Here is a 22,235-nt window from a genome sequence, read left to right as displayed (position 1 = left end):
GCTGAAGGGTGTTTGGAAGTGACAACTCTCACGCAGGTTCCTCGCTGTATTCCTGCTGTGAGCGCCATTTCCAGTGTGTACCTGCTAACCGCAACGTCCGTCTTCTGCGCTTTCCTAACAGAGACATTCATGCCGGCGGAGGTGATTCACATACCTGCATGGGCTTATAAAATCAAAGGATAAAAAAGCCTTGCTTTATTTTTATTTTTTTTCAATTTATATATCCGTTTTTGATTATTTTTGTTTTATTTACCACCTCTTTTTGTTTTTTAATATTTTTTTTTTCTTCTTTAAAGAAAAAAAAAAAATGTATGTACATCTGAACAATAAACTTTTTTTTTTTTTTTTTTTGATCTCTTAAATATATAGTTGAGAGCCTGTTGGCTGTTGTGGAGATGAGAACAGGATGGGTTCACTAGTTTAGCAAAAGACAGATGGGCAGGGCTGACACCACCCAGTCCACAACCATAAATTGGGAGCTGAGTGCACCCCTGGTGCATCAACGGGTATTTTTCTTTACTCGCAGAATCTTCTAAAGGAATAGAACACTGGAAATTTAGAATGCCTGTTTTGCGTGTATGTGTGTTTTTTGTTTTGTTTTCTTTTTTTTTTTTTTTGCGTTAATATACACGTTAAGCGTGCTACACCCCTGTCTTTTATTACACACCAAATGTAATGTTTTTAAGGCTTATTATTTCTATGTGTGTGTATAGATATATCGTGTGTATGTGTGTGTGTATATATATTACATTGAATTTTTTTTTCAGTGTATTGATTGTGTGTGTGAAACACGCCATAATCCTTGTTCATCAGTGCCTACTATACCTCCTGAGAAATGTATTAAAAAAAATAAAAAAATTAAATAAAATTACCTCTGGGATATAAGGCAAATGGGGATATATATTGAAACTGGCGCACTCAGAATCTGGTGCAGCTCTGCATGGCAACCAATCGGCTTCTAACTTCAGCTTTTTCAGTTAAGCTTTGCTAAAACCTGGAAGTTGGTTTCGCACGATTGCCCCAGATTTTGCGCTCTCCAATTTTTAGTAAATCCCCTCTCAATGTTTAATAAATGATGTCGATATTTATACTAGCAGCACCTATAAAATCATGCTTTTTATGTTTTTATTCAAACAATAATAAAGCCTAGTAGTATAATATAAAAAAAAAAAAAAAAAAATCTGAGAATTATTATACTAATTCAAATTTACAGAATTCATTATTTGTATTTTTTATTATTATTATTATACTACTAGTACCTTTTTTACAGAATGTATTTGTATTTTTTATTAAATTGTTTAATTATGATTTTTATTGACAGAAAGTGGTATTTGAACCTTCTGCAGCCATTGTTGCTTTCTCTTTGGGGTATGAGTGTTGGCTGGAGCTCGCGTTTTGCCAAAAATTGATTGTGGGGGGGGGGGTTTCAGATGGAATTCCTTTGGCGTTTCTGATGATTTGGGTTTTAGGCTACAGAGTACTGAGGAAAATGCAATTGATTTACATAAGTGATTTTTATTTTTCTCCTAGGTCTCTGAGTAGAAGCCTGAGCCTCCTGTGCGCTGAGCTGCAGGGCGATGGGGAGCCGAAGAAGAAGAAAAGTAAAACATCGGAGGAAAGTTACAGCGACGCGGATCACAAAGCGGTGGGTTCTCCTAATGATGGGCGATAGTGGGTTGTGTCCCACCTTACAGCAAACTTTTCCTACAGCTCCAAAACACAGAACGTAGCTGTCTTCCCTGCCAAAGGATTTCTATTTCTGCCCATTTTGAGATTTACACGGCAGCACAGCTGTGTTGTGTCTGGCAGGGCGGGAGATATAATTTTTCTCTGCTGCAGACCCCCCCCCCAACCTTTTATTGGACCGAAAAAGGAGAATTCGATTGGAGAGCTCATCTGTCACTCTACTCTACTCCTCCCATCAGAATGCTCCTTTATAGCAGATGAGAACTACAGCACAAATCATTGGGTCTTCTATGCTATATTAATGTTGTAATATATCTGTTGGTGGTAAAGTCTAAATAATAATCTTTTTATTTCCCAGGTTAAAATGCACTGTAAGATGGTCTGCCCTCAGAACAAGCTGGTGTCCAAACTGGCACGAAAGGTTTCCCAGCTGAAGACCAAGGCGTTGGGCTCCGGCCCTTTTCATCGCAGGGAGGTCCTCCCTGCCAGCAAGCTGCAGAAGAAACTGCCGTGCCATAAAGGCTCCTGCCTAAAGATGGAGGGCGTGGAGAGGAAAGGGCAAGAAAAGCCGAGGTCGGGGGTCAGCTCCGAAGGGCTGCTGAAGCCGGTGAGTAGACTTGCCCTGTGTGCCATAGTTTTCTGGTTTGTCATTTTTAGGTGGGCGGAGTCTTCCGAATGCCAAGGCAATCCACTACCTTACTCGATAACTGTTGATATGAAACCAACTCAAAGATAAGCCACCTAGAGAGGAAATTGAGTTAGAAAAATTAATTATTGGTCTGAGATCACTGATGGGATAGTGGAAAAACATGCCTCCTAGGCCTTAGCCAGTGGTCGGGCTCCTTGCGTGTTATGGGTGAACCTGTTTGCTGATGGCTCAGATGCTGCCGTGTTCAATATGAAGCAAAGGCCCAGAACACGGGGGCAAGAAGTAAATGTGTATAATAAGGGCGCTGGACCGCCTGGGTGGACAAAGACAGCTGAATTTTTGAACTTTTTGGAGGTGGATTTCTGTCAACAGGGGTTCCCGAAAAAGTGGAAGGATTGGAAGATTGAGAATGTCAAACCTATTTGTTCATTCCCGTATGAGCTTTTCTTTATTAAATATGATGTAAAGATAAAAAGCCAATCTGTTTTTTTTTAACATTTCTTCTATGACTCCTTCTGAATTGTGTAGCTCATTCAATGCTTTTTCTCAGCAGATGATGACCATGACGAGGACTCAGACAGCGACGAAGGGGAGCAGGACCTTCCCGGGCTTTCTAGCCACGAATCCAGCTTGTCTCTGAGCACTCCTGGTAACTCCTCGCTGGTGGGTCCCTCGGCCTCTGCGGTGGTGAAGATGGAGGCCAACCAAAAGGCGAAGAAGAAGATCGAGCGGCAGGGATTACTAGGTGAGACTTGTATAATCCTGGCAAATTCCATCAAATTGTTCTACTTGCAACTTTGAACACATATTGGAGCCCGCAATTGCCAGAATAGTCACAAAGGGGCCAACTCCATATTGATGGCCATTGGTTGGAGGAGGGCAACTTCATAAAGACATCATGTGAGCAGTTTGTTGTGGAGAAACTCCAGTGTCCTGTACAGAGCCCTGCCTCATTCCTATTGATCACCTTAGGGGTGAATTGGAATACCAATTGTGAGCCAGGTCTTTTTTTTATTTTTATTGGCGCCCAATGTGAGGCTGAAATGTGAGCCAGGTCTTCTCATCCAATATCAGTACCTGACCTCACAAACTAGCTAAAATTCCATCGGACACCCTCCAAAATCTTGAGGTAAGCCGTTCCAGAAGAGTGGAGGATGTTTAAGCCATGGGGATTGGGGGGAGGATTTGGTGTTGCAGTCAGACGGAGTTCTAAAGGGCATCTACGACACCTTTTTGTGAATTCCCCTCCTTGGTTTAACCAGTTTGGTGTGGAGGAACTCTATTGGCCCGCACAGAGCCCTGACCTCATTCCTACTGGACACCTTTGGGATGACTTGAAAGGCCTATGGTAATTCCCACACCTTCCAAAATATTATGGAAAGCCTTCCTAGAAGAGTGGAGAATGTTACAGGAGGTCAACTCAATATTACAATAGAGGGAGGGGTGCAACTCCATGTTGATGACTTAGGTGGGGGAACATCTCCTTATTAATGGCCATGGTTTTGGAATGGGATGTCCAGCCAGCTCATGTAGGTCTGGTGGTCATCTGTCCACAAACTGTTGACTTGTATGGTGTATCTTGCAGCATTTTTTGTCACATCTCAAGAGATTCTGAGGGTGCCATATCCCTATAATGTGGGGGAGGGACCACATAGTGTTGGTTGCTTTCATTTAAATCTTCTTCTGTTGTCAGGGTCATGTGGCATCACCAGCCCAGAGAACGAGGTCAAGATCCGTAAACGGTCAGCTAAAATGGAAGTGCGGGCTCGTCCTGACAAGACTCTGAAGAAGAAATCCCTGAGCCACAAGGGGAAACCAGACGGAAGTATCAAGCGCAAATCGCCGTCCGACAATGGGACGCTGACACCAAGCAAGGGCTTATTCTGCACCTCAAACCAGGTCCTAAAGAAGGACAAAAAGAGCAAAAACATCCAGGTGAGTGCGGAAACCTTCCACTCTAGCCTAAAGGCTAAATATGCAAATGAAATACAAGAGCTGCTTTACCTGCCAAGGAATTTGTGTTTTTGTCCATTCAGTCCAGAGATGTACACAGCTCTGTTAGACAGCAAGGCCAGTCTGGTGACCTGATATTTCTCTGCTGCTGTTAGCTCAGTACAGCATGGTCACCTCCCCGCCCTCAGCCTGTAATTGGACCAGAATCAGCAGCAGCATCTCTCCATTCATTCTGTTGCTCACTATCTTGATCCTGCCTTAATTTTTAGTCTGAACATCTTAAAGTGGAAGTAAACCCATGGATTTAAACAGTTAAAAAAAAAAAAAAAAAAAGGCATGCCGGGAATGCTAACTGCACATTGGCTGTGCTCTCAGCCAAACTATCAAACCATCCAATGGCTGGTGTCATAACGAATCACATGTACAGCACCAAAGAAGTTTAAGATTAAACAGAGGCAAAGATGGCAGCTTCCTTGGCTGAAAACGATAGGGGAGTTTACTTCCACTTTAAGTCCATATCGTTTCCCTCTTCCCGCCTCTTGCAGCTATTGGCATTTTCTGCCATCAATCATTTTGTTCATGAGCATTAAATGAAAGAACACGTCCTCCGTATCCTTTTGGATGTGCATGCTCCCTGGGTGCTGCAGACTATAGCTGTGCAATCTGCTGATCAGCTGCCTGATCTGTGATCAAGCAACTGAGCAGCAGATTTCACAGCTATGGATTCTACAGCAAACGGTGGCCTTGCTCCTCTAAAGAGTTGTCAGGTTTGTGAAATGCATGTTGGCTAGAAAGGTAGGGAGGGACACTTTTTAAAGAGAACCTGTACTTTAACATTTAAATGGGTAGGGAAGACGGGACGTAAAAACAAGCCCTTTCCCTTTATTGAAGGTCACATAATATAGATGTGTGACTAAGGACATTTTTTCTGTCGTTTTTAGAGAAAGAATGGGGTTCTGAGTCTTTCCCTGACATCTCGGTCTCCGAAGAATCTTCTGAAAGAAGGGATGAAGATGGGGAGGATAAAGTCCAAACAGGTATGCTGGTGTTTTAAATATCATCTAGTTTCTCCAGACTTGGCTACTCTTGGGTGTCAGAGCTTGCTGTGAGCCATGACATAATCCCCTCTGTCCATGAGACAGTGTTTGGATGTTGCTATTGGCCTCCAGGACCTGCTTCATGGAAGGAGACCACATATCATCCATACCCAGAAGTACCAAGTGACCTAAAGTCAGAAGTAGGAAAGAGACCTTAGGGGGTCTTTTTGAAACCTGAAGTCTTATCCCACCTCCCTGGTTAGTTGATGTGACCCGCGGCACAGACCCGTCCCTGGTACCAATTACTGTCTTGTTTGCTCACCTCCAGGAGCGAGGGCGCGCCGTCAGCCGCCTTCTGCAAAGCTTTGCCGTAGAAGACGACTTCCAGTTTGATGATAACAGCAGTTTTTCGGAAGGAGAAGAGGAGGCCAGCTCAACGGGCAACAAATGTAAGACCGCCGCTCGACAAGACCCAACTCCGGTTTACGAGAATCCAGAAGGTTTTTCCCGTTTTTCTAAATGATGGATTTGTTTTGTCACAGCTCACATCTGCTCATTGTCCAAGAGGGACTTGAGGGAAGGTCTACAGGTTCTCATCCCCAAAGAGGACAATCTTCTGTACGCCGCCAGCATCCGGAGTCTGCAGCCCCCTGACATGTAAGTAGTGGTGGCATGGGACTCTACATATGTATAGGAGGAGGAGGAGGAGGGATTTTCTCAGTTTCCCCTCCCCCAGTGATCACACTGTACATTGGGACTTTGTAGAAGAAGGAAGCATTTCCTCAGTCTCCTCTGGAGAGAAGCAGATGAATGCATTGTCAGAGGGAGTCCTTTGATCTAATAAATATCTGGGAGTGTTTGGCTGGATTCACACCTATGCAGTTTTAGTGCTTTTTGCAGATTTGCGCTACAGTCCATTTAATATGGTTTCCTATGGAACACGTTCTGTAGAGCAAATCTGCAAAAAGCACAAAAAAAGCCATAGGTGTGAATCCAGCCTTATATGGACACATTTAAAACCATGCATGGACTGAACATGTGAAAATACAGTGAGGGGAAAAAAAGAATTTGATCCCTGGCAGATTGTGTAAGTTTTACAAAGAAATGAAGGGTCTATAATTTTTATCATAGGTGTATTTTAAATGATAGAGACCGAATATCAACCAAAAATCCAGAAAAAAAACACATAAAGCAAATGTTCTAAATTGAGTTGCAGTTCAGTGAGTAAAATAAGTATTTGATCGTGGTGGAGAAACCCTTGTTGGCAAGCACAGAAGTAAGAAGTTTCTGTTGGCGACCAGATTTGCACACATCTCAGGAGGGATTTTGGTCCACTCTTTACAGATTTTCTCTGAATACTTAAGGTTTCTTGGCTGTCTCTTGGCAACTCGAAGTTTCGGGTCCCTCCATAATTTTTCTATAGGATTAAGGTCTGGAGATTGGCTAGGCTCCTCCAAAACCTTAATGTGCTTCTTCTTGAGCCACTCCTTTGTTGCCTTGGTGGTATGTTTTGGGTCATTGTCATGCTGGAAGGCCCATCCATGACCCATCTTCAGTGTTCTGGCTGAGTGAAGAAGGTTCTCATCCAAGATTTTACAATATATGGCCCCTCAATGCAGCAAAGTCGGCCTGTACCTTTAGCAGAGAAAACAGCCCCAAAGCATTGCGTTTCCACCTCCGTGCTTGACTGTAGGGATGGTGTTTTTAGGGTCATAGTCAGAGTTCCTCCAAACACGTCGAGTTAATGCCAAAGAGCTACATTTTGGTCTCATCTAAACACAGAACTTTCTCCCAGTCCTTCTCTGAATCATTTAGTTAGTCATTGGCAAACTTCAGATGGGCCTGTACATGTCTTCTTGAGGAGGGGGACCTTGCGGGAGCTTCAGGATTTCCATCCATGGCAGTGTATTGCGTTACCAATGGTTTGTTTGGTGACTGTGGTCCCAACTGCCTTGAGATCATTCACAAGCTCCTCCCGTGTAGTTCTGGGCTGATCCCTCAGTTTTCTCATGACCATTTTTGGTTGATATTCTGTCTCTGATTTAAACATACACCTATGATAAAAATTGTAGACCCTTCATTTCTTATGTGAGAAAACGTACACAATCTGCAGGGGATCAAATAAACATTTTCCCTCCACTGTATACCTGATGATGGTATCCAGCTAAAATTTCTTCCCTCACTGCCTAAATACTTGTCCATATATGCTGCAATGTCCTCTCTTTTTTGTTTTTTTTTCAGCATGGCAGATCCTTTTGCTCCTGCTTGCTCCTTCTCCTTGCTCCTCCTCTTTCCTCTTGCTCCTTCTCCTTGCTCCTCCTCTTTCCTCTTGCTCCTTCTCCTTGCTCCTCCTCTTTCCTCTTGCTGCTCCTCCTTGCTCCTCCTCTTTCCTCTTGCTCCTTCTCCTTGCTCCTCCTCTTTCCTCTTGCTCCTTCTCCTTGCTCCTCCTCTTTCCTCTTGCTCCTCCTCTTTCCTCTTGCTGCTCCTCCTTGCTCCTCCTCTTTCCTCTTGCTCCTTCTCCTTGCTCCTCCTCTTACCTCTTGCTCCTTCTCCTTGCTCCTTCTCCTTGCTCCTCCTCTTACCTCTTGCTCCTTCTCCTTGCTCCTCCTCTTTCCTCTTGCTCCTTCTCCTTGCTCCTCCTCTTTCCTCTTGCTCCTTCTCCTTGCTCCTCCTCTTTCCTCTGGCTCCTTCTCCTTGCTCCTCCTCTTTCCTCTGGCTCCTTCTCCTTGCTCCTCCTCTTTCCTCTGGCTCCTTCACCTTGCTCCTCCTCTTTCCTCTGGCTCCTTCTCCTTGCTCCTCCTCTTTACTCTTTCCTCTTTACTCTTGCTCCTCCTCTGTCATCTTGCTCCTCCTCTGTCATCTTGCTCCTCCTTCTCTTGCGCCTTCTCCTTCTCTTGCGCCTTCTCCTTCTCTTGCGCCTTCTCCTTCTCTTGCGCCTTCTCCTTCTCTTGCGCCTTCTCCTTCTCTTGCGCCTTCTCCTTCTCCTTCTCTTGCGCCTTCTCCTTCTCCTTCTCTTGCGCCTTCTCCTTCTCTTGCTCCTGCTCCTGCTCCTTCTCTTGCTCCTGCTCCTTCTCTTGCTCCTGCTCCTTCTCTTGCTCCTGCTCCTTCTCTTGCTCCTGCTCCTTCTCTTGCTCCTGCTCCTTCTCTTGCTCCTGCTCCTTCTCTTGCTCCTGCTCCTTCTCTTGCTCCTGCTCCTTCTCTTGCTCCTGCTCCTTCTCTTGCTCCTTGCTCCTCCTCTTGCTCCTTGCTCCTCCTCTTGCTCCTGCTCCTTGCTCCTCCTCTTGCTCCTGCTCCTTGCTCCTCCTCTTGCTCCTGCTCCTTGCTCCTCCTCTTGCTCCTGCTCCTTGCTCCTCCTCTTGCTCCTGCTCCTTGCTCCTCCTCTTGCTCCTGCTCCTTGCTCCTCCTCTTGCTCCTGCTCCTTGCTCCTCCTCTCTTCTCTTGCTCCTGCTCCTCTCTTCTCTTGCTGCTCTCTCTGAGTCATACAATGTAACATTGGGATTGTTGGTTTCCTTTTATTGCAGATACAGCGTTGTCATTGAGGGGGAGCGAGGGAATCGGCCGCGGGTCTACTCCCAAGAGCAGCTCCTGCAGGAAGCGGTGAGTCTGTCTGTTTTTTTTTTTTTTCCTTTTTTTTTATGTTGGTGTCCAGTAAGATGGAACGCGTCACTTGCGCTCTGACCTGCAGGGACCCCATCGCCCCATCCGCCCTCCTCCTGAAAGCCGATTGGTCGGCTTGTGCGCGGCAGGCCCCGCGTTGTTTGCGGCGTGTTATTAAATAAAAGCCGTCGTGTCACTTTCAGCTCCATGACTAAGCGGCAAACAGCATCGCACACAAACCTCAACAGCTGTGCGTTAATCAGACCTGTCACCCACACAAATGACTAAATTGGTGTCTTTAACACTCAGATAATGATCTGCCGGTTATCTCTCTGTGAGGATGGGAACGTTCGCCCGCGGTTTTCTTGTTTAAATGGGAAACGTGCGTTCTTTCATGGGGGTGCGAATTCCGAGACGCATGGAGATTCCATTGCATGCTGTGAAATGACACAATGTGCATTAGAAGCTGCAGCAAATCGGTTAGAGCCCCGCCTTGTTCCCTGGCTGGAGGACTCCCAGTATTATCTAGCTCTTTCCTTTCAGACCGACCGGCCCCGTCTTTCTTTCATTAGATTTCAGTTCTTTCAATGATGGAGGCTCTGCATCACATGTGGGCGTTACCTTTGTAAATCCAGCCTGCCTAGGAACGCCCACTCCTCCAGGTTGACACCCACCCTTCAAGGCTTTTTTGATATTTGCATAACTCCTCCCACTGCTTGAGAGGCGTGCTGAGATGGTTTTCAGAAAGCTATGTGCAGCCCCTCCCACCAGCCATGATCTGCCTGCATTGCATAGTAGAACACAGAGACCCGGTGATGAGGTCATTGGGTCTAAAACAAGGAATTTTATGAAAATGGAAAGGTTTAAATTCCAAAATTGGCATGTTGATGGGGGGTGGTAGGAGATTGAACAGAGATTTTAGCAGATTAAACTTTGGTTTTAAAGAGAACCCTGTCTTATTTCTTATTTGAGGTCTCTTTAAAGCTCTCCTCCGACCCATTCATACATCCCATTCATACTTTCTCTGTCTCTCTGCAGGTGATAGACGTTCGCCCTCAATCTTCGCGCTGCTTACCGCACGGCACTCGTGTCTGCGCCTACTGGAGCCAAAAGTCCCGATGTCTATACCCGGGGAATGTGGTGAAAGGTAAGTAGCCCTGAGCAATCACTGGGGAGAACACTGCTTGGAGGGATGGGCTTGTGATCACTGCAACAACCAATCGCAGTACTCCTGACATCGCACAGTCCTTCATGCCATCGGGCAGAAGGACCCAACTGAAGGGATGGCGGGCTGGGAAGGAGTCCATCTTGTGCTTCACTATGTGACTTTGCTTAGAGGGAGATTGTTACTAGGGATGAGCTCAGGCGTGTTCGCATGGTCCACGTGCAGAGCCTGCCAGGAAGCCGGCGCTGCACCAATCACGGGCAGTGAGACATTTCCCGATCTCTGCAGCCACGTATCGGGAAATGTCTCGCTGCCTGTGATTAGCGCAGCACAGTGCCGACTTCCTGGCAGGCTCTGCACGTGTTCCATAGGAACATGCCCGAGCTCATCCTTAATTGTTGCCTACTGCAGGCAGGAGGAAGCATTTCCTCAGTCACCCCTCCCCCAGTGATAAGACTGTACATTGTAAAATAAGGGTGAGAGGCTGCAACAGCGTCTGTGGGGGGGGGGGGGGGGGGGGGGTGTTAGAGAGAGAGAGAGAGAACTCTCCTTTATATATATATATATATATATATATATATATATATATATGAGAGAGAGAGAGATGGATAGAGATCTCTCGATAGATAGATATACCTAGAGTGAGAGAGATCGAGATAGATATATATGAGCGATATAGATGGCTAGAGATAGAGCTATATATATCTATATCTCTCTATCTCTTTACTCTTTTATATTTATATATATATATATATTATTTTAACACGAGAGAGAGAGAGCTATAGAGATAGATAGATATATATATATATATATATATATATATATATATATGTGTGTGTGTGTGTATATATTCGTGTTTTGTTTTTTTTTTCTTTTTTTTTTAGATTTACTAAAACTGGAGCGTGCAAAATCTGGGGTAGCTGTGCTTGGTAGCCAATCAGCTTCTAACTTCATCTTGCGCAGTTAAACTTTGACAATAAAACCTTTAAGCTGATTGGCTTCTATGCAGAGCTGCACCAAATTCTGCACTTCAGTTTTTATTAAATCCACCCAATAGTGTCTAGGCAAATACTGTGTGCGTGTCGTAGGAGCATGCCTGCGCACAACCGAATCACTCGGTGAGGTGCAGATTGCCCCCGTTGGGCCCCCTGCGGCACTGCCTGCTTCCTTCCTCTCCCACCGGCTGCTGCGGGGGATGTTTCAGAATGGAGAGTGGGGGGGGGGAGAGGCCAGTAAAATATGTAACTTACTGATCCCTTCCCTTTCTGAATGAACACAGTGAGTGATCAGTGCCAATCAGCACAGAGCACTTCCCATTCAGTCCCTGTGCAGTGCAACTGATACTGCAGAGAAAGGGACCGGGGAGTCTCTGTCCTCCGTAGCATTCTCTGTCTCGAAAGTGAGACATCGGGGGTCTGTTTACATCCCGATATTTCACCAAATCCCCCATTAGGGCTCCTAAAATTATAGTGTGTGTGTGTGTGTATATAGATTAAAAAGACTAAAATAAAAATTTTTTACAAAAAAACAACTCGTGTTTGAGCTTTGGGGTGCGCACCCTAATGCAATGGGGGGAAGAGACAAATGGAGAGAGGGATAGGTGGACAGACACAGAGATGGGGGGACACACAAAGGGGGGGGGGGGGAGAGAGATGGGGGACAGAGACGGGGGGGAGAGGAGATGGGGGACAGAGAGATGAAGGGGGGGGGGGGGGTGAGAGATTGTTACAAAGAGACCTAAAGAGAAAGAGACTGGTATATTAGATGGAGATATGAACAGAGCAGGAGAGAGAGATTGATAGATATATTAGAGGGAGAGCGAAATGGAGATATGTTGATTATAGGGAATGATGGATAGAGAGAAGATATATTGGAGAGAGTGAGATGGAGAGATACAGAGGGAAGGGGAGATTAGCGCTCTCTATAGACAGAATAGCAGCAAGAAATATCTATAGAGATAGAGGGGGAGAGATTTATAGATTGGAGAGAAATCGATCGATAGAATATATATATATATAGAGAGAGAGAGATGTTGCCATTTGGTAGCCATTGATTGTATTTTAGCAAATTGCTGGAAGGAAGTTCCTTTTCAGGTTTTTTTTTTGTTTGTTTTAATTGTTTCTGTGCGGTGGGAGAAGGGAAGGGCTGCGCAGTGTGATGAGCCCCCCTTTCTCTCTCTTCAGCCGCCCGTTGCCTCCTTGCTGTATGACAAGTAGTGGTTCACGCTTCATATAGTAATTGACACTTGCCGTCGGGGGCATGTTGCCTAGCAACCCCTTCCACCGGCCAGCTGGTCATGTGACCGGTTTAGAATTCCGAATTGATTTCTTGATGGAATGCAGAATGAAAAGCACCTGTACTGTGGATGTGTTACCAGAGCCCGGCCGTCAGGCCCCCGACATCATTCTGCTCAGATGAGCTGATTTGTATTATCTGCACAGGAGAGACATACCGAGGGGGAAACATAAATATATATATATCTATCTCTATCTCTATCTCTATCTATCTATCTCTATCGATATAATCTCTATACATAAGCCAGCGAGTGACTGAACCCAAGCATGTTTCTTCTATAGGTAAATTCTCACCGTGTGGTGGAGTACCCCTTAATGTAATTAGCATAATGACTACAGATACATTGTATTACCTGCACTGCTCTTTGTTATATCTGTTACTTTGTACTGCACTACAGGAGATGATAGAGCTATAAGAAATAAGAGTATTAGTATTTAATATTCCATCAACCTGTCTGAGCAGAAGAGATGCAACATAAAGGTCGCATTGTCGGGGGAGAGATATTTCCCAAACAGCTTCCAATCAATTTTACTTCTAGATGTCACTTTTCAACTTGGCTTCAGTTATAGAAAATGGGAAGTCGGATCAGAAGAAGTTATAGAAATGTCAAATATCCAAAACATCTCTTCCTTTCTTTCTCCCTTCCTTTTTTCTTCCTCTTCCTTTTCATTCTCTATTTTTCTCCTTCTCTGTCTTTTTCCTCCTTCTCTGTCTTTTTCCTCCTTCTCTGTCTTTTTCCTCCTTCTCTGTCTTTTTCCTCCTTCTCTGTCTTTTTCCTCCTTCTCTGTCTTTTTCCTCCTTCTCTGTCTTTTTCCTCCTTCTCTGTCTTTCTCACTCTATTGCCCTGTCTAATTTATTTATGCATTCTTTTCTTACCTACATTTCTCTCTCCCTCTTTCTTTCTCTTACTGTCTTTTTTTTTCTCCTCTTTATTCTTCGCCACTTTTTTTTTTTTCTCTTTTTATCCTACTTCACCGCTTCTTTTTCTTTTTTTTTCTCTTTTTCTTTCTCCTCTTTTTTTCCTTCTGTCTTTCTCTCGATCACCCTGTCTAATTTCTCATTTATTCTTTCTTTCCTCTTTCTTTTTCTCGTTCTGTCGGTCTTTCTTTCATTCTTTTTCGATCATTCTTTTTCTTTTTTCCTTCTGTCTTTCTCTTGATTACCCTGTCTAATTTCTAATTCTTTCTTTTCTCTTTATTTCTTTTTCTCATTGTCTTTCTTTTGGTCTTTCTTTTTCTTTCTTGTTCTCTTCCTTTCTTTTTCTCTCTCTCTCTCTCTCCATCATGCTCTCTGTCTATAATGCTCCTTTTTCCATTTCACTTTCTCTCTCCATACACACACATACACAATATATACAATCTTTATCGCATTCTATCTGGCTTTTTGAACCCCCCCCCCCCCCCCTACATAGCAGCCAATAGTTGTAGCGGTTCTGGCTGTAACATTTTAGTTCCGGATGCGGTTCCATTACGGTCACGTTTGTTTGGTGATGTCAGATACTGTGCCAGCAGATGGAGATCAGCAGGAAGCTTGTAGCTTAGCCATGACCCTCCTCCTGTATTACAGCGCCCCTTCTTACTATTCTCCAGGGTCCTCGAGTGATGAAGGGGAGTCAGACTCTGTGACTGTGGCGTTTGATGATGGAGACCGGGGGAGAATTACACTCAACAACATCCGTCTGCTGCCTCCGGACTTCACAATTCAGTGTAAGTGTTGATCCACCAGCATATGGGGGGGCTGTAGCGTATAGTACCAGGCTGTCTTCAGGTACAAAAATGACTTTGAAAGTTTTTCTCAGTTTTGTTATCAATGTTCTTGAAGCTCACCTGGTTGGATCTGGGCCATGTGACCTTTTACAGTGAACACATCCGGCCATATTATTGATTGCTTTGCTGCTCTATTGGAGCTCACAATGTTGGTGCTGCGTCTCGTAGCCCTGGGAACTACCAAAGTTTTACAGATAAGGCATCTGGATTGTGAAGCCATTTCCTGGGCCTGCTATGCTTCAGCAGCTTTGCAGGGATAGTGCACCAAAGCGTCGCCTCACTCTACCAATCTCCTCTACTGTTTCTTGATGCTTCTCTTTGCAGGCCTTTGGCCTAGATGGAACTGCATGCTGTCCTGCCAACCCTCCATATAATATGGCGGCCCATGTAGTCACATCCAGGGCTGGGGCCAGTGTGACCCAGGTCTCCTTGCATTTCAGCTGGTGCACAAGGGAACCTACCTGGTCACCAGCTTGACAGTCCTACGTGATTGCTCACCACCAATTGTATCCATGTAGCAGCTGCTCTTGTGTTTTCCTCAGGTATAGGCTAAGCATAAGCGTAGGTCAGTTCTATCTTCTGTCCTTGGGATGACGTAGGGCTTTAATGCTGTACCCAACTACCTACAGCTTTTAACCAATTGCACCAACTTCCACATAAGCAATACGGTTCCTTTCAAAACTTTTGATAATTTTAGTCCCAACCCCATGGATAAAGTCCATAACTATGGAAAACTCACATTCCCAAATTTTCCAATCCAGGAGGTGTTCATAGAAAGAATGAGCCTCTTTGGTGCCTTAATGTTCCCAAAGTTATGGTTGCATAGGCTGAAAAAGACACTAGTCTATCTAGTTCAACCAGTTGTGGCTTCCCCTACCAGGCTAAAGGCCCCACAAAGTGAGCCTCTATGAAGAGGTCCGCACTGCTCCTCCATTTTGAGCTTTCCTTCTAGACCCAGAAACCACCCCCCCATATCTACTGCCCCTTGTACACTGTAGATGGATCTCCCCCTTAGTTCCACACCAATGGGTGGGTACAGTCTATTAAGGGCAGTAAACCTAGTCTTACAGGCTGGCAAGTTAAAGGTAGTACGGACAAGCTTTTAAAAAAGGTTTCAAACATAAAGTAGAACTATAGGCAAAAAATTTTTTTCCCATTTTTGTATAGAGCAAGGGAGGTTTATAACCCCTGTTTGCTTTTTATTTTCACCATTTGTGTCCCATTGGGGAGATCTCCATTCACTTCCCATAGACGAGCAGGAAGTGAGAGGAAATCCCTTGGGGACCCCCTGGTCACCAGAACTTGTGTCCCCATTGGAAGATTTCACCTCCATTATTTTTCTGGGCACAACCTAAAATTTGTGATTTTCTTTTACTTTCACTTCCAATGATAATAGGAAACAGACGGTGAGTCTCATTATCAGAGACACAGACAGCAATTAAAACCGACGAAGAGTTCTAATCCCTCTCCACTCCATCCAAAACGAAACAAAAAAAAAATAAAAAAATAAAAAGTTTTGCCTTTCCTTATACTTTAATTCTAAAACCTCAGAGCTCCTTGATCCCCCCCTTTTCCTAAGGCCAACGCTTATAGTACAAGCTAAACTGTTCCCAATACACAATTGGACATGTTGGCTTTCCAATTGATCTGCAGGCACGGAACCCTCTCCAGCTCTACTGCTGTCGGCTGAATGCCGTAGAACGAAGCGGTTTGCCAGTAACACAACTACTACATCGGAGTCCTCACAGAACCCCGGCCCGGAAAACCGAGAGGCGGCAGACACTTTGAGAAACACTGGCAAGAAAACCATGAGCAAGGAGAAAACAGGTGAGTGACAGCAAAAGGAGATGCCAGGCAGGTGACCTGACACCAGTAAAGCATTCATTGTTCCTAAAATATCAGTTTTGGGTGGACTGGATACAGATATTCCATAAAAAAAAAAATTATAAATGATGCAAGGAGTGTTTAGCGGGCTTGCTTGTGGATACTTGCCTAGCCTACTAGGATCTGAGTACTGTTACGGTTTGGATCAAATAAGTAATTGTATTTTTACTGAATTGTTCTGAGCAGAAGTAACTGTTTAATTACAGATCTTTTACATGTCATGTTCTTTCTTCTTCTGCAGATAATGTGGACGTGTTCAACTCAGGTGCAAAGACTCCTCTGCCTGCCACCAACTTCCTGGGCCGCTCGAGCAGTATGGAGTTGAGCTGGCCCTCTCAAGGCAAGCGTCGAGCTGGAAGCAAGACGAGCGGTGGGCTTCCCGATTCCTTCCAATCCCAAGGGAGCGGCAAAAAGCAAAAGTCTCGGGAGCAGCCGCATGTATTCGGTAACGGTTTCGGAGCGGACTCCTTCAGCAGCCTGGCCAACTCCTACAGCCCCTTCGGAGGCAGTGCCAACAGCGGCATTGCATCAGGACAAAAGCCAATACGGACAAAAAAAGGGGAGAGGCCGGAGGAGGAGGACAAGGGCAAGGGGGGCAAACGCAAGTCAGGTAACGAGTTTCTTGTCAAACTTGACCACGAGGGGGTCATGTCCCCAAAAACAAAGAACGGTAAAGCCCTCCTGCTGTGCGACAAAGACTTTGGGCTCCGGATTGGACAGAGCTACGGTGCTTCATCAGGATTGGCCAAGGACAAGAAGAGGAAGCCACCTCTGCACGAGCACCTGTCCATGGGCCTTGCACTTGGGAAGTACACAGGGCAAACCGAATATGACGTGAACTGTGACAGTGACTGCTCATACTCTGACCAGGATGAGGAGGATAACACGGGGGGACTACGAGCAAGGGTCCCGTCTAGATTTCTGGCGGGACTATCTGTTTCTTCCTCCTCCTCTGGGTCATCCTCATCTTCTAGCTCTGGCTCCATATCCAGCTCCAGCATTTGCTCTACGGACAATGAGGACTTCTCGGAGAGTTCAGACGAAGCGGACTCTGCCATGCTTTTGCAGCCCTGCCTCACGCACCCTGTGCCCGCTTTGTTAGCGCAGCACGCAGAGGATAGCAGACAAGGGTCCCGGGGTTGCTTTGTCTCAGGACAAAAAGCCAAACAGAGGAGGAAAGGGACCCCATCAAATTTTCCTAAAACCAAAGAGCCCCTACCTAGACAGCAACGCCTGCCCTCTGTGGAAAACCGGCCAAAGATTTCCACCTTCCTACCCGCACGCCAGCTCTGGAGGTGGTCTGGAGAGCCTACCCAGGTATGAAGGCTTTCCTTATGGTGCTTTGATACTTAGGCTTGTTGTTTACCAAGTTTTCACAAAAACATCCCTCAAGTTCAGCCTTTCATCTTCCATAAGCCCAACGTCAAAATGCTAGGACCGGTTATCCTTTAGATCTCCCGAAGATCAAACATTAGAAGAGAATTGAAATATATGATGCCATGGGCCTTCTGGAGGGATCTTGAAAAAAGCTGAGAATTCCAAATTTCGTGAGAAGATTCACACTGAGCTGGAAAATCTTCTTATGAAATTTGGGGTCCTCTGCTTTTCTGATTGGAGGACCCGTAATGCCTAAGCAGCGAGGGCAGAGGATGGAGTAAGAGGAGGACCTTCTTCACTTTTCTCCTAATGTCTGATTTTTATTTATTTTTTTATGTTTTTTACATGGGGGAATAAAAATGTAAAAAAAAAAAGTGGACCTGTCATTTTATAACCGCGAGTTTACCTTTTATTCTCCATAAAGTAGAACTACTTTAATTTAGTTCTAATAGTTTTTTTTTTTTTTAAAAACATTACTTTTGAATTTTGGATAGAGCAATGGAGGGTTATAACCCCTGTCAGATTTATTTATTTTTGTTCGCCAACTGTGTCCCGTTGCAGAGATTTCCCTTCACTTCCTGTCCCATAGACAAACGGGAGAGGAAATCTCTGCAATTTAAAGGAATTCCTTGGGGCCTCCCCAGTTCACCAGAACTAGTGTCCCCCCCCCCCCCCCCCCCATTGGCAGATCTCCCCTCTATTACTTTTCTGGGGACAACCTCAAATTTTTTTTTTTTTTTTTTTACTTTCATTTTCGATGATAATGGTAGAGGGCTAATAGAGAGGGTGAATCTCCCTAATGGGGACACAGACAGCAATAAAAAAAAAAAAACCTGACAAGCATTTTATTCCCTCTCCTTTAGTTATACTTTTAATTCTCTTACCAAAGCTTCTGAAATAACCATAATATCCAGTTCAGTTGCAGATTAGGGGTGTGCACCTCAACGTTTAACCACACAAGCATTATTATTTTTTAGTAGTCTTATTGTTGGGCTTTGGTGAAATATCGGGTATTTAAACAGACCCCCCAATGTCTCACTTTTGAGAAAGAGAAGGGTACGGAGGACAGAGATTCCCTGGTCCCTTTCTCTGCAACCTCAGTTGCATTGAACAATGAATAAATAGTAAGTGCTCTGTGCTGAGCGGCTTCCTGTTCATTCACAAACTAAAGCAGCTTAGTATGAATCGGTACCGATCACTCACTGTGTTAATTTAGAAAGGAAGGGACCAGTAAATTACACATTTACTGGCCTCTTCCTTCGCTCTCCGTTCTGAAATGTCTCCCCCCAGCAGCCGGTGGGAGAGGAGGAAAGCAGGCAGGGATGCAGGGGAAGGAAGGGGCACATATGAGGGGCCTGGGCAATCTGCACCCCACAGAGGGATTCGGCTGTGATCAGGCACACCCGCACATGCCTATGGCTCTGGCTCTGCTGCCATTGGCTTAATAGGAAGGTTCCCACACCTTTTATATATTATTACCTTAACGCTTCCTCCCGATGGCCCTTTAGGTGAGCTTTAATGTCTGGGAGGCTGCGTAGCTTTTGTGTCATATGATTGGCTCTCACAGCGGTCACATAATCATAAGCCTATCCCGCTGGCTCCCAATCAGAAGCATTTACCGCTTAGTCAGTATGCAGGGAGAGCGCCTTGTTTTGTGGTCAAGGTTCAGGTTCCTGCAGCTCCTTTTAATGTTGCTGTAGGCCTCTTGGCGGCCTCCCCGACCAGTTTTTTTTTCTCGTCTTTTCATCAATTTTGGAGGAACATCCAGTTCTTGGTAATGTCACTGTTGTGCCATATTTTCTCCACTTGATGACGACGGTCTTCCCCGTGTTCCATGGTATATCTAATGCCTTGGAAATTCTTTTGTACCCTTCTCCTGACTAATACCTTTTAACAATGAGAATCCCTCTGATACTTTGGAAGCTCTGTGGACCATGGCTTTTGCTGTAGGATGCGACTAAGAAAATGTCAGGAAAGACCTACTAGAACAGCTGCACTTTTATTTGGGGTTAATAAGAGGCCCTTTAAATTAAGGCAGGTGTGTACTGACTCCTATTTAACAAGCGTTTGAATGCGATTGCTTAATTCTGAACAAGACAGCTGCATCCCCAGCTGCAAGGACATTATTTTCGTCTTTCATTTTTACTTACAACCCCTCCCCCTTATTAAAAAAATTTCAATTGAGTTGTACAGTTTATAGATCACATTAAAGATGGAAAAAGTTCTTAAATGATTTATCTTTGTCTTATTTTTTTTACATCAAAGAAACCTGACATTTAACGGGTGTGTAGGCTTTTTTTTTTTTTATTCACCGTAGGTTGAAAAAAAAAAAGACGAAAATCCATCTAGTTGAACCAAAAAATAAATAAAAAAATACATTGAATAATTAAATGGATACCAACTGTTGATCCAGAGGAAGACAAATAAAATCTGCTCTATGAATAGATTAGCACCGTGTTGTAGAGTATGATTTGGATTCTTGTGTTAAGGCCCATACACACGATCAGACTTTTTAACAAACATGCAAATTGGCTGTTTTGGAGCAACATCCGACCTTGTGAACGCTCCATCGGACAAACTTTTTTTGGTTTTCATCGGACTTTTGTTGGCTGTGCGAACGGACAAACTTTCTGGCAACAAAAGTCCGATGGAGCAAAGTCTGATCGTGTGTACGCAAAACCATCGGTCTTTTGTACAAAGTACAAACAGGCATGCTCAGAACCAATGCAAAAGATCAGACAACAATACAGAAGTTGACCAAAGGTGGCGGTAAAGAGCAGAAAAACCACATGATTTGGTGAAAGTTGGCTGAAAAAGTCCTGCCGTGTGTATGCAATACAAGTTCACGGCCAACGCCCTTTGTACAAAAATCCAAGGGAAAGTTTGTACAAAGTCCTATCGTGTGTATGAGGCTTTACTTTTCCCTCTACAGGTCTGAATTTTACTGTGCTGGTGTTGTCCAAATTCTGATAATTTATTTTTTAAATCCCAAAAAGTCAAAGTAACAAAATAAATAAACTGGGATGCATAAATTGTCTTTATATCTACCCAGAGTTCAGTGATAAGGGCGGGTTCTTTAAATGTAAATCGTGGCACTGGTTTCCTTGATATGATTTGATATGAAGCAACATATGTTAGAGAGACTCAAATCCTGCCCAGAGGTCCTTCGACTTCAAAAATTCTACTCTGTTATGAATGCCAAACGTAGCCAACCGGTTTGTTTCTTCTCTCCAGAGGCGGGGAATGAAAGGCAAAGCCAGAAAACTCTTCTACAAGTCGATCGTGCGGGGGAAGGAAACCTTGCATGTGGGCGAGTGTGCGGTTTTCCTGTCGGCCGGACGCCCGAACCTGCCCTACATCGGACGCATTGAGAGCATGTGGGAATCCTGGGGCGGCAATATGGTGGTGAAAGTCAAGTGGTTTTACCATCCTGAAGAAACGAAACTGGGCAAAAGGCACAGCGATGGCAAAGTAAGAAACTAGTGATGATTGATTTGAGTTCTTTTGGGATTGTCTGTCTAGTTGCAGGTCAACCCCACCCAAAATCACTCTTAGAAAAAGTCTGGGTAAGGAAGACGTGTTGCCCATGAACCTACAACTTTCTAGGTTGTCTGGAGCTTGGCCATAGAGGACAGATTTACCCTCACTAGTAGTAATAGTCCCACCAACATCTAGAACAGCCTTTCCCAACCAGGGTTCCATGGAAGCCTTGGGTTCCTACAGAGGTTGCCAGGGATTCCTTGAGCAATGGACAATTTAAGCCCCTCAGATAAGTTCCCACTGACACTAATGATCTTTTCTTGTCTATAAAAGGAATTCTTCCCAATGGCCACAAATGTAAGGAGCATTCTCACCACTGACCATCACACTAATGCACACTGAGCTGTAGATATAGTCGTTGGTATTAGGGGTTCCTTGAGCCTAAAAAGTTTTTTCAGGGGTTCCTCCATGTTAAAAATAAATAAATAAATAAAAAGGTTGAGAAAGGCTGGTCTAGAATTGTTTGGAAGCTCCATTGGTCTGATTTCTATAGTTGAGTTTCCTCCTTCAGAACCTCTTCCCAGGGCCCGGATAAGGGTTTGTCAGGAGGGGCGGCTGCCCTGTCCACTTACAGCCGGTATCACGTGAATGGGGGGGGGGTCACTGTGAGGATATTGGAGGAGGGTATTTGTGTTGAGCAGGGGAATTTGAGGGGGTGGCAGGGGGTAAGAATTACTGTGGGGAAAGCAAATTGGGGGGGGAAGGGGGTGGTGCTAGGAATAAGGATTATGGGGAATTTATGTTGGAAGGCAGATAGGGGCAAGGGGGAGAGGATTGTGCTAGGGGGGGGGGGATTTAGGGGTTTGTGCTAGAATTTTTTTAAATGGGGGAGATTTGTGCTACAAGGGAGATTTGGAGGGGAAATTTTGAGGCGGATTTGTGTTAGGAGGGGTGATTTTTTTTTTTCGGGGGATGGAGGGGCAGAGATTTGAGCTGGGATTTCAGCAAGGGTGTGAATTTCTACTGGGAGAAGAAGGGAGTAGTTATGCTTGGGTGTGTAAGCATGCAGATTAGTGCCTATTTTTTGGGGGTGGAGGATTTTTGCTGAAGCATAATTCTCATACATCTAGGTGACCTTGAGTCACTGAGTACCCCAGTTATTGGCTTATCTTCTTATAGTAAATATAGTAATTAAAGAATTCACTAGGAAGGAAGGTAACGCCACCATTTGGCTTTCTAATGTCCCAACAGTTGAACCGAGCCATAAATTTTGTTGGAGATTTCCCAACTTTGCAGTCCTCCAAGACATCCTTTCTCAACCCTTGAAATAGTTCTCGGCTCTCGGG

At 44.7% G+C, this 22,235-nt stretch overlaps 1 protein-coding gene across 1 annotated transcript in view; it reads left to right on the top strand.

The window, feature by feature from the left end:
* The window catches only part of BAHCC1 (BAH domain and coiled-coil containing 1), a gene marked incomplete in the record, with an annotated part of 167,156 nt that overhangs the window by 139,918 nt on the left and 5,003 nt on the right, over positions 1-22,235 (top strand). The window contains 14 exon segments of the mRNA XM_077458706.1: positions 1,531-1,645; positions 2,045-2,297; positions 2,596-2,610; positions 2,889-3,080; positions 4,029-4,270; positions 5,230-5,325; positions 5,654-5,774; positions 5,868-5,982; positions 8,847-8,922; positions 9,961-10,069; positions 13,972-14,088; positions 15,802-15,975; positions 16,274-17,349; positions 20,644-20,880. Of these exon segments, the coding sequence (XP_077314832.1) occupies positions 1,531-1,645; positions 2,045-2,297; positions 2,596-2,610; positions 2,889-3,080; positions 4,029-4,270; positions 5,230-5,325; positions 5,654-5,774; positions 5,868-5,982; positions 8,847-8,922; positions 9,961-10,069; positions 13,972-14,088; positions 15,802-15,975; positions 16,274-17,349; positions 20,644-20,880 (2,938 nt within the window).

Source organism: Lithobates pipiens, unplaced genomic scaffold (assembly GCF_037356315.1).
Source record: "Lithobates pipiens isolate NorthernLeopardFrog02 unplaced genomic scaffold, aLitPip1_a1.2 Scaffold_28, whole genome shotgun sequence".
In the NCBI taxonomy this organism is placed as follows: domain Eukaryota; kingdom Metazoa; phylum Chordata; class Amphibia; order Anura; family Ranidae; genus Lithobates; species Lithobates pipiens.
This window is presented reverse-complemented; position numbering and strand designations above follow the sequence as displayed.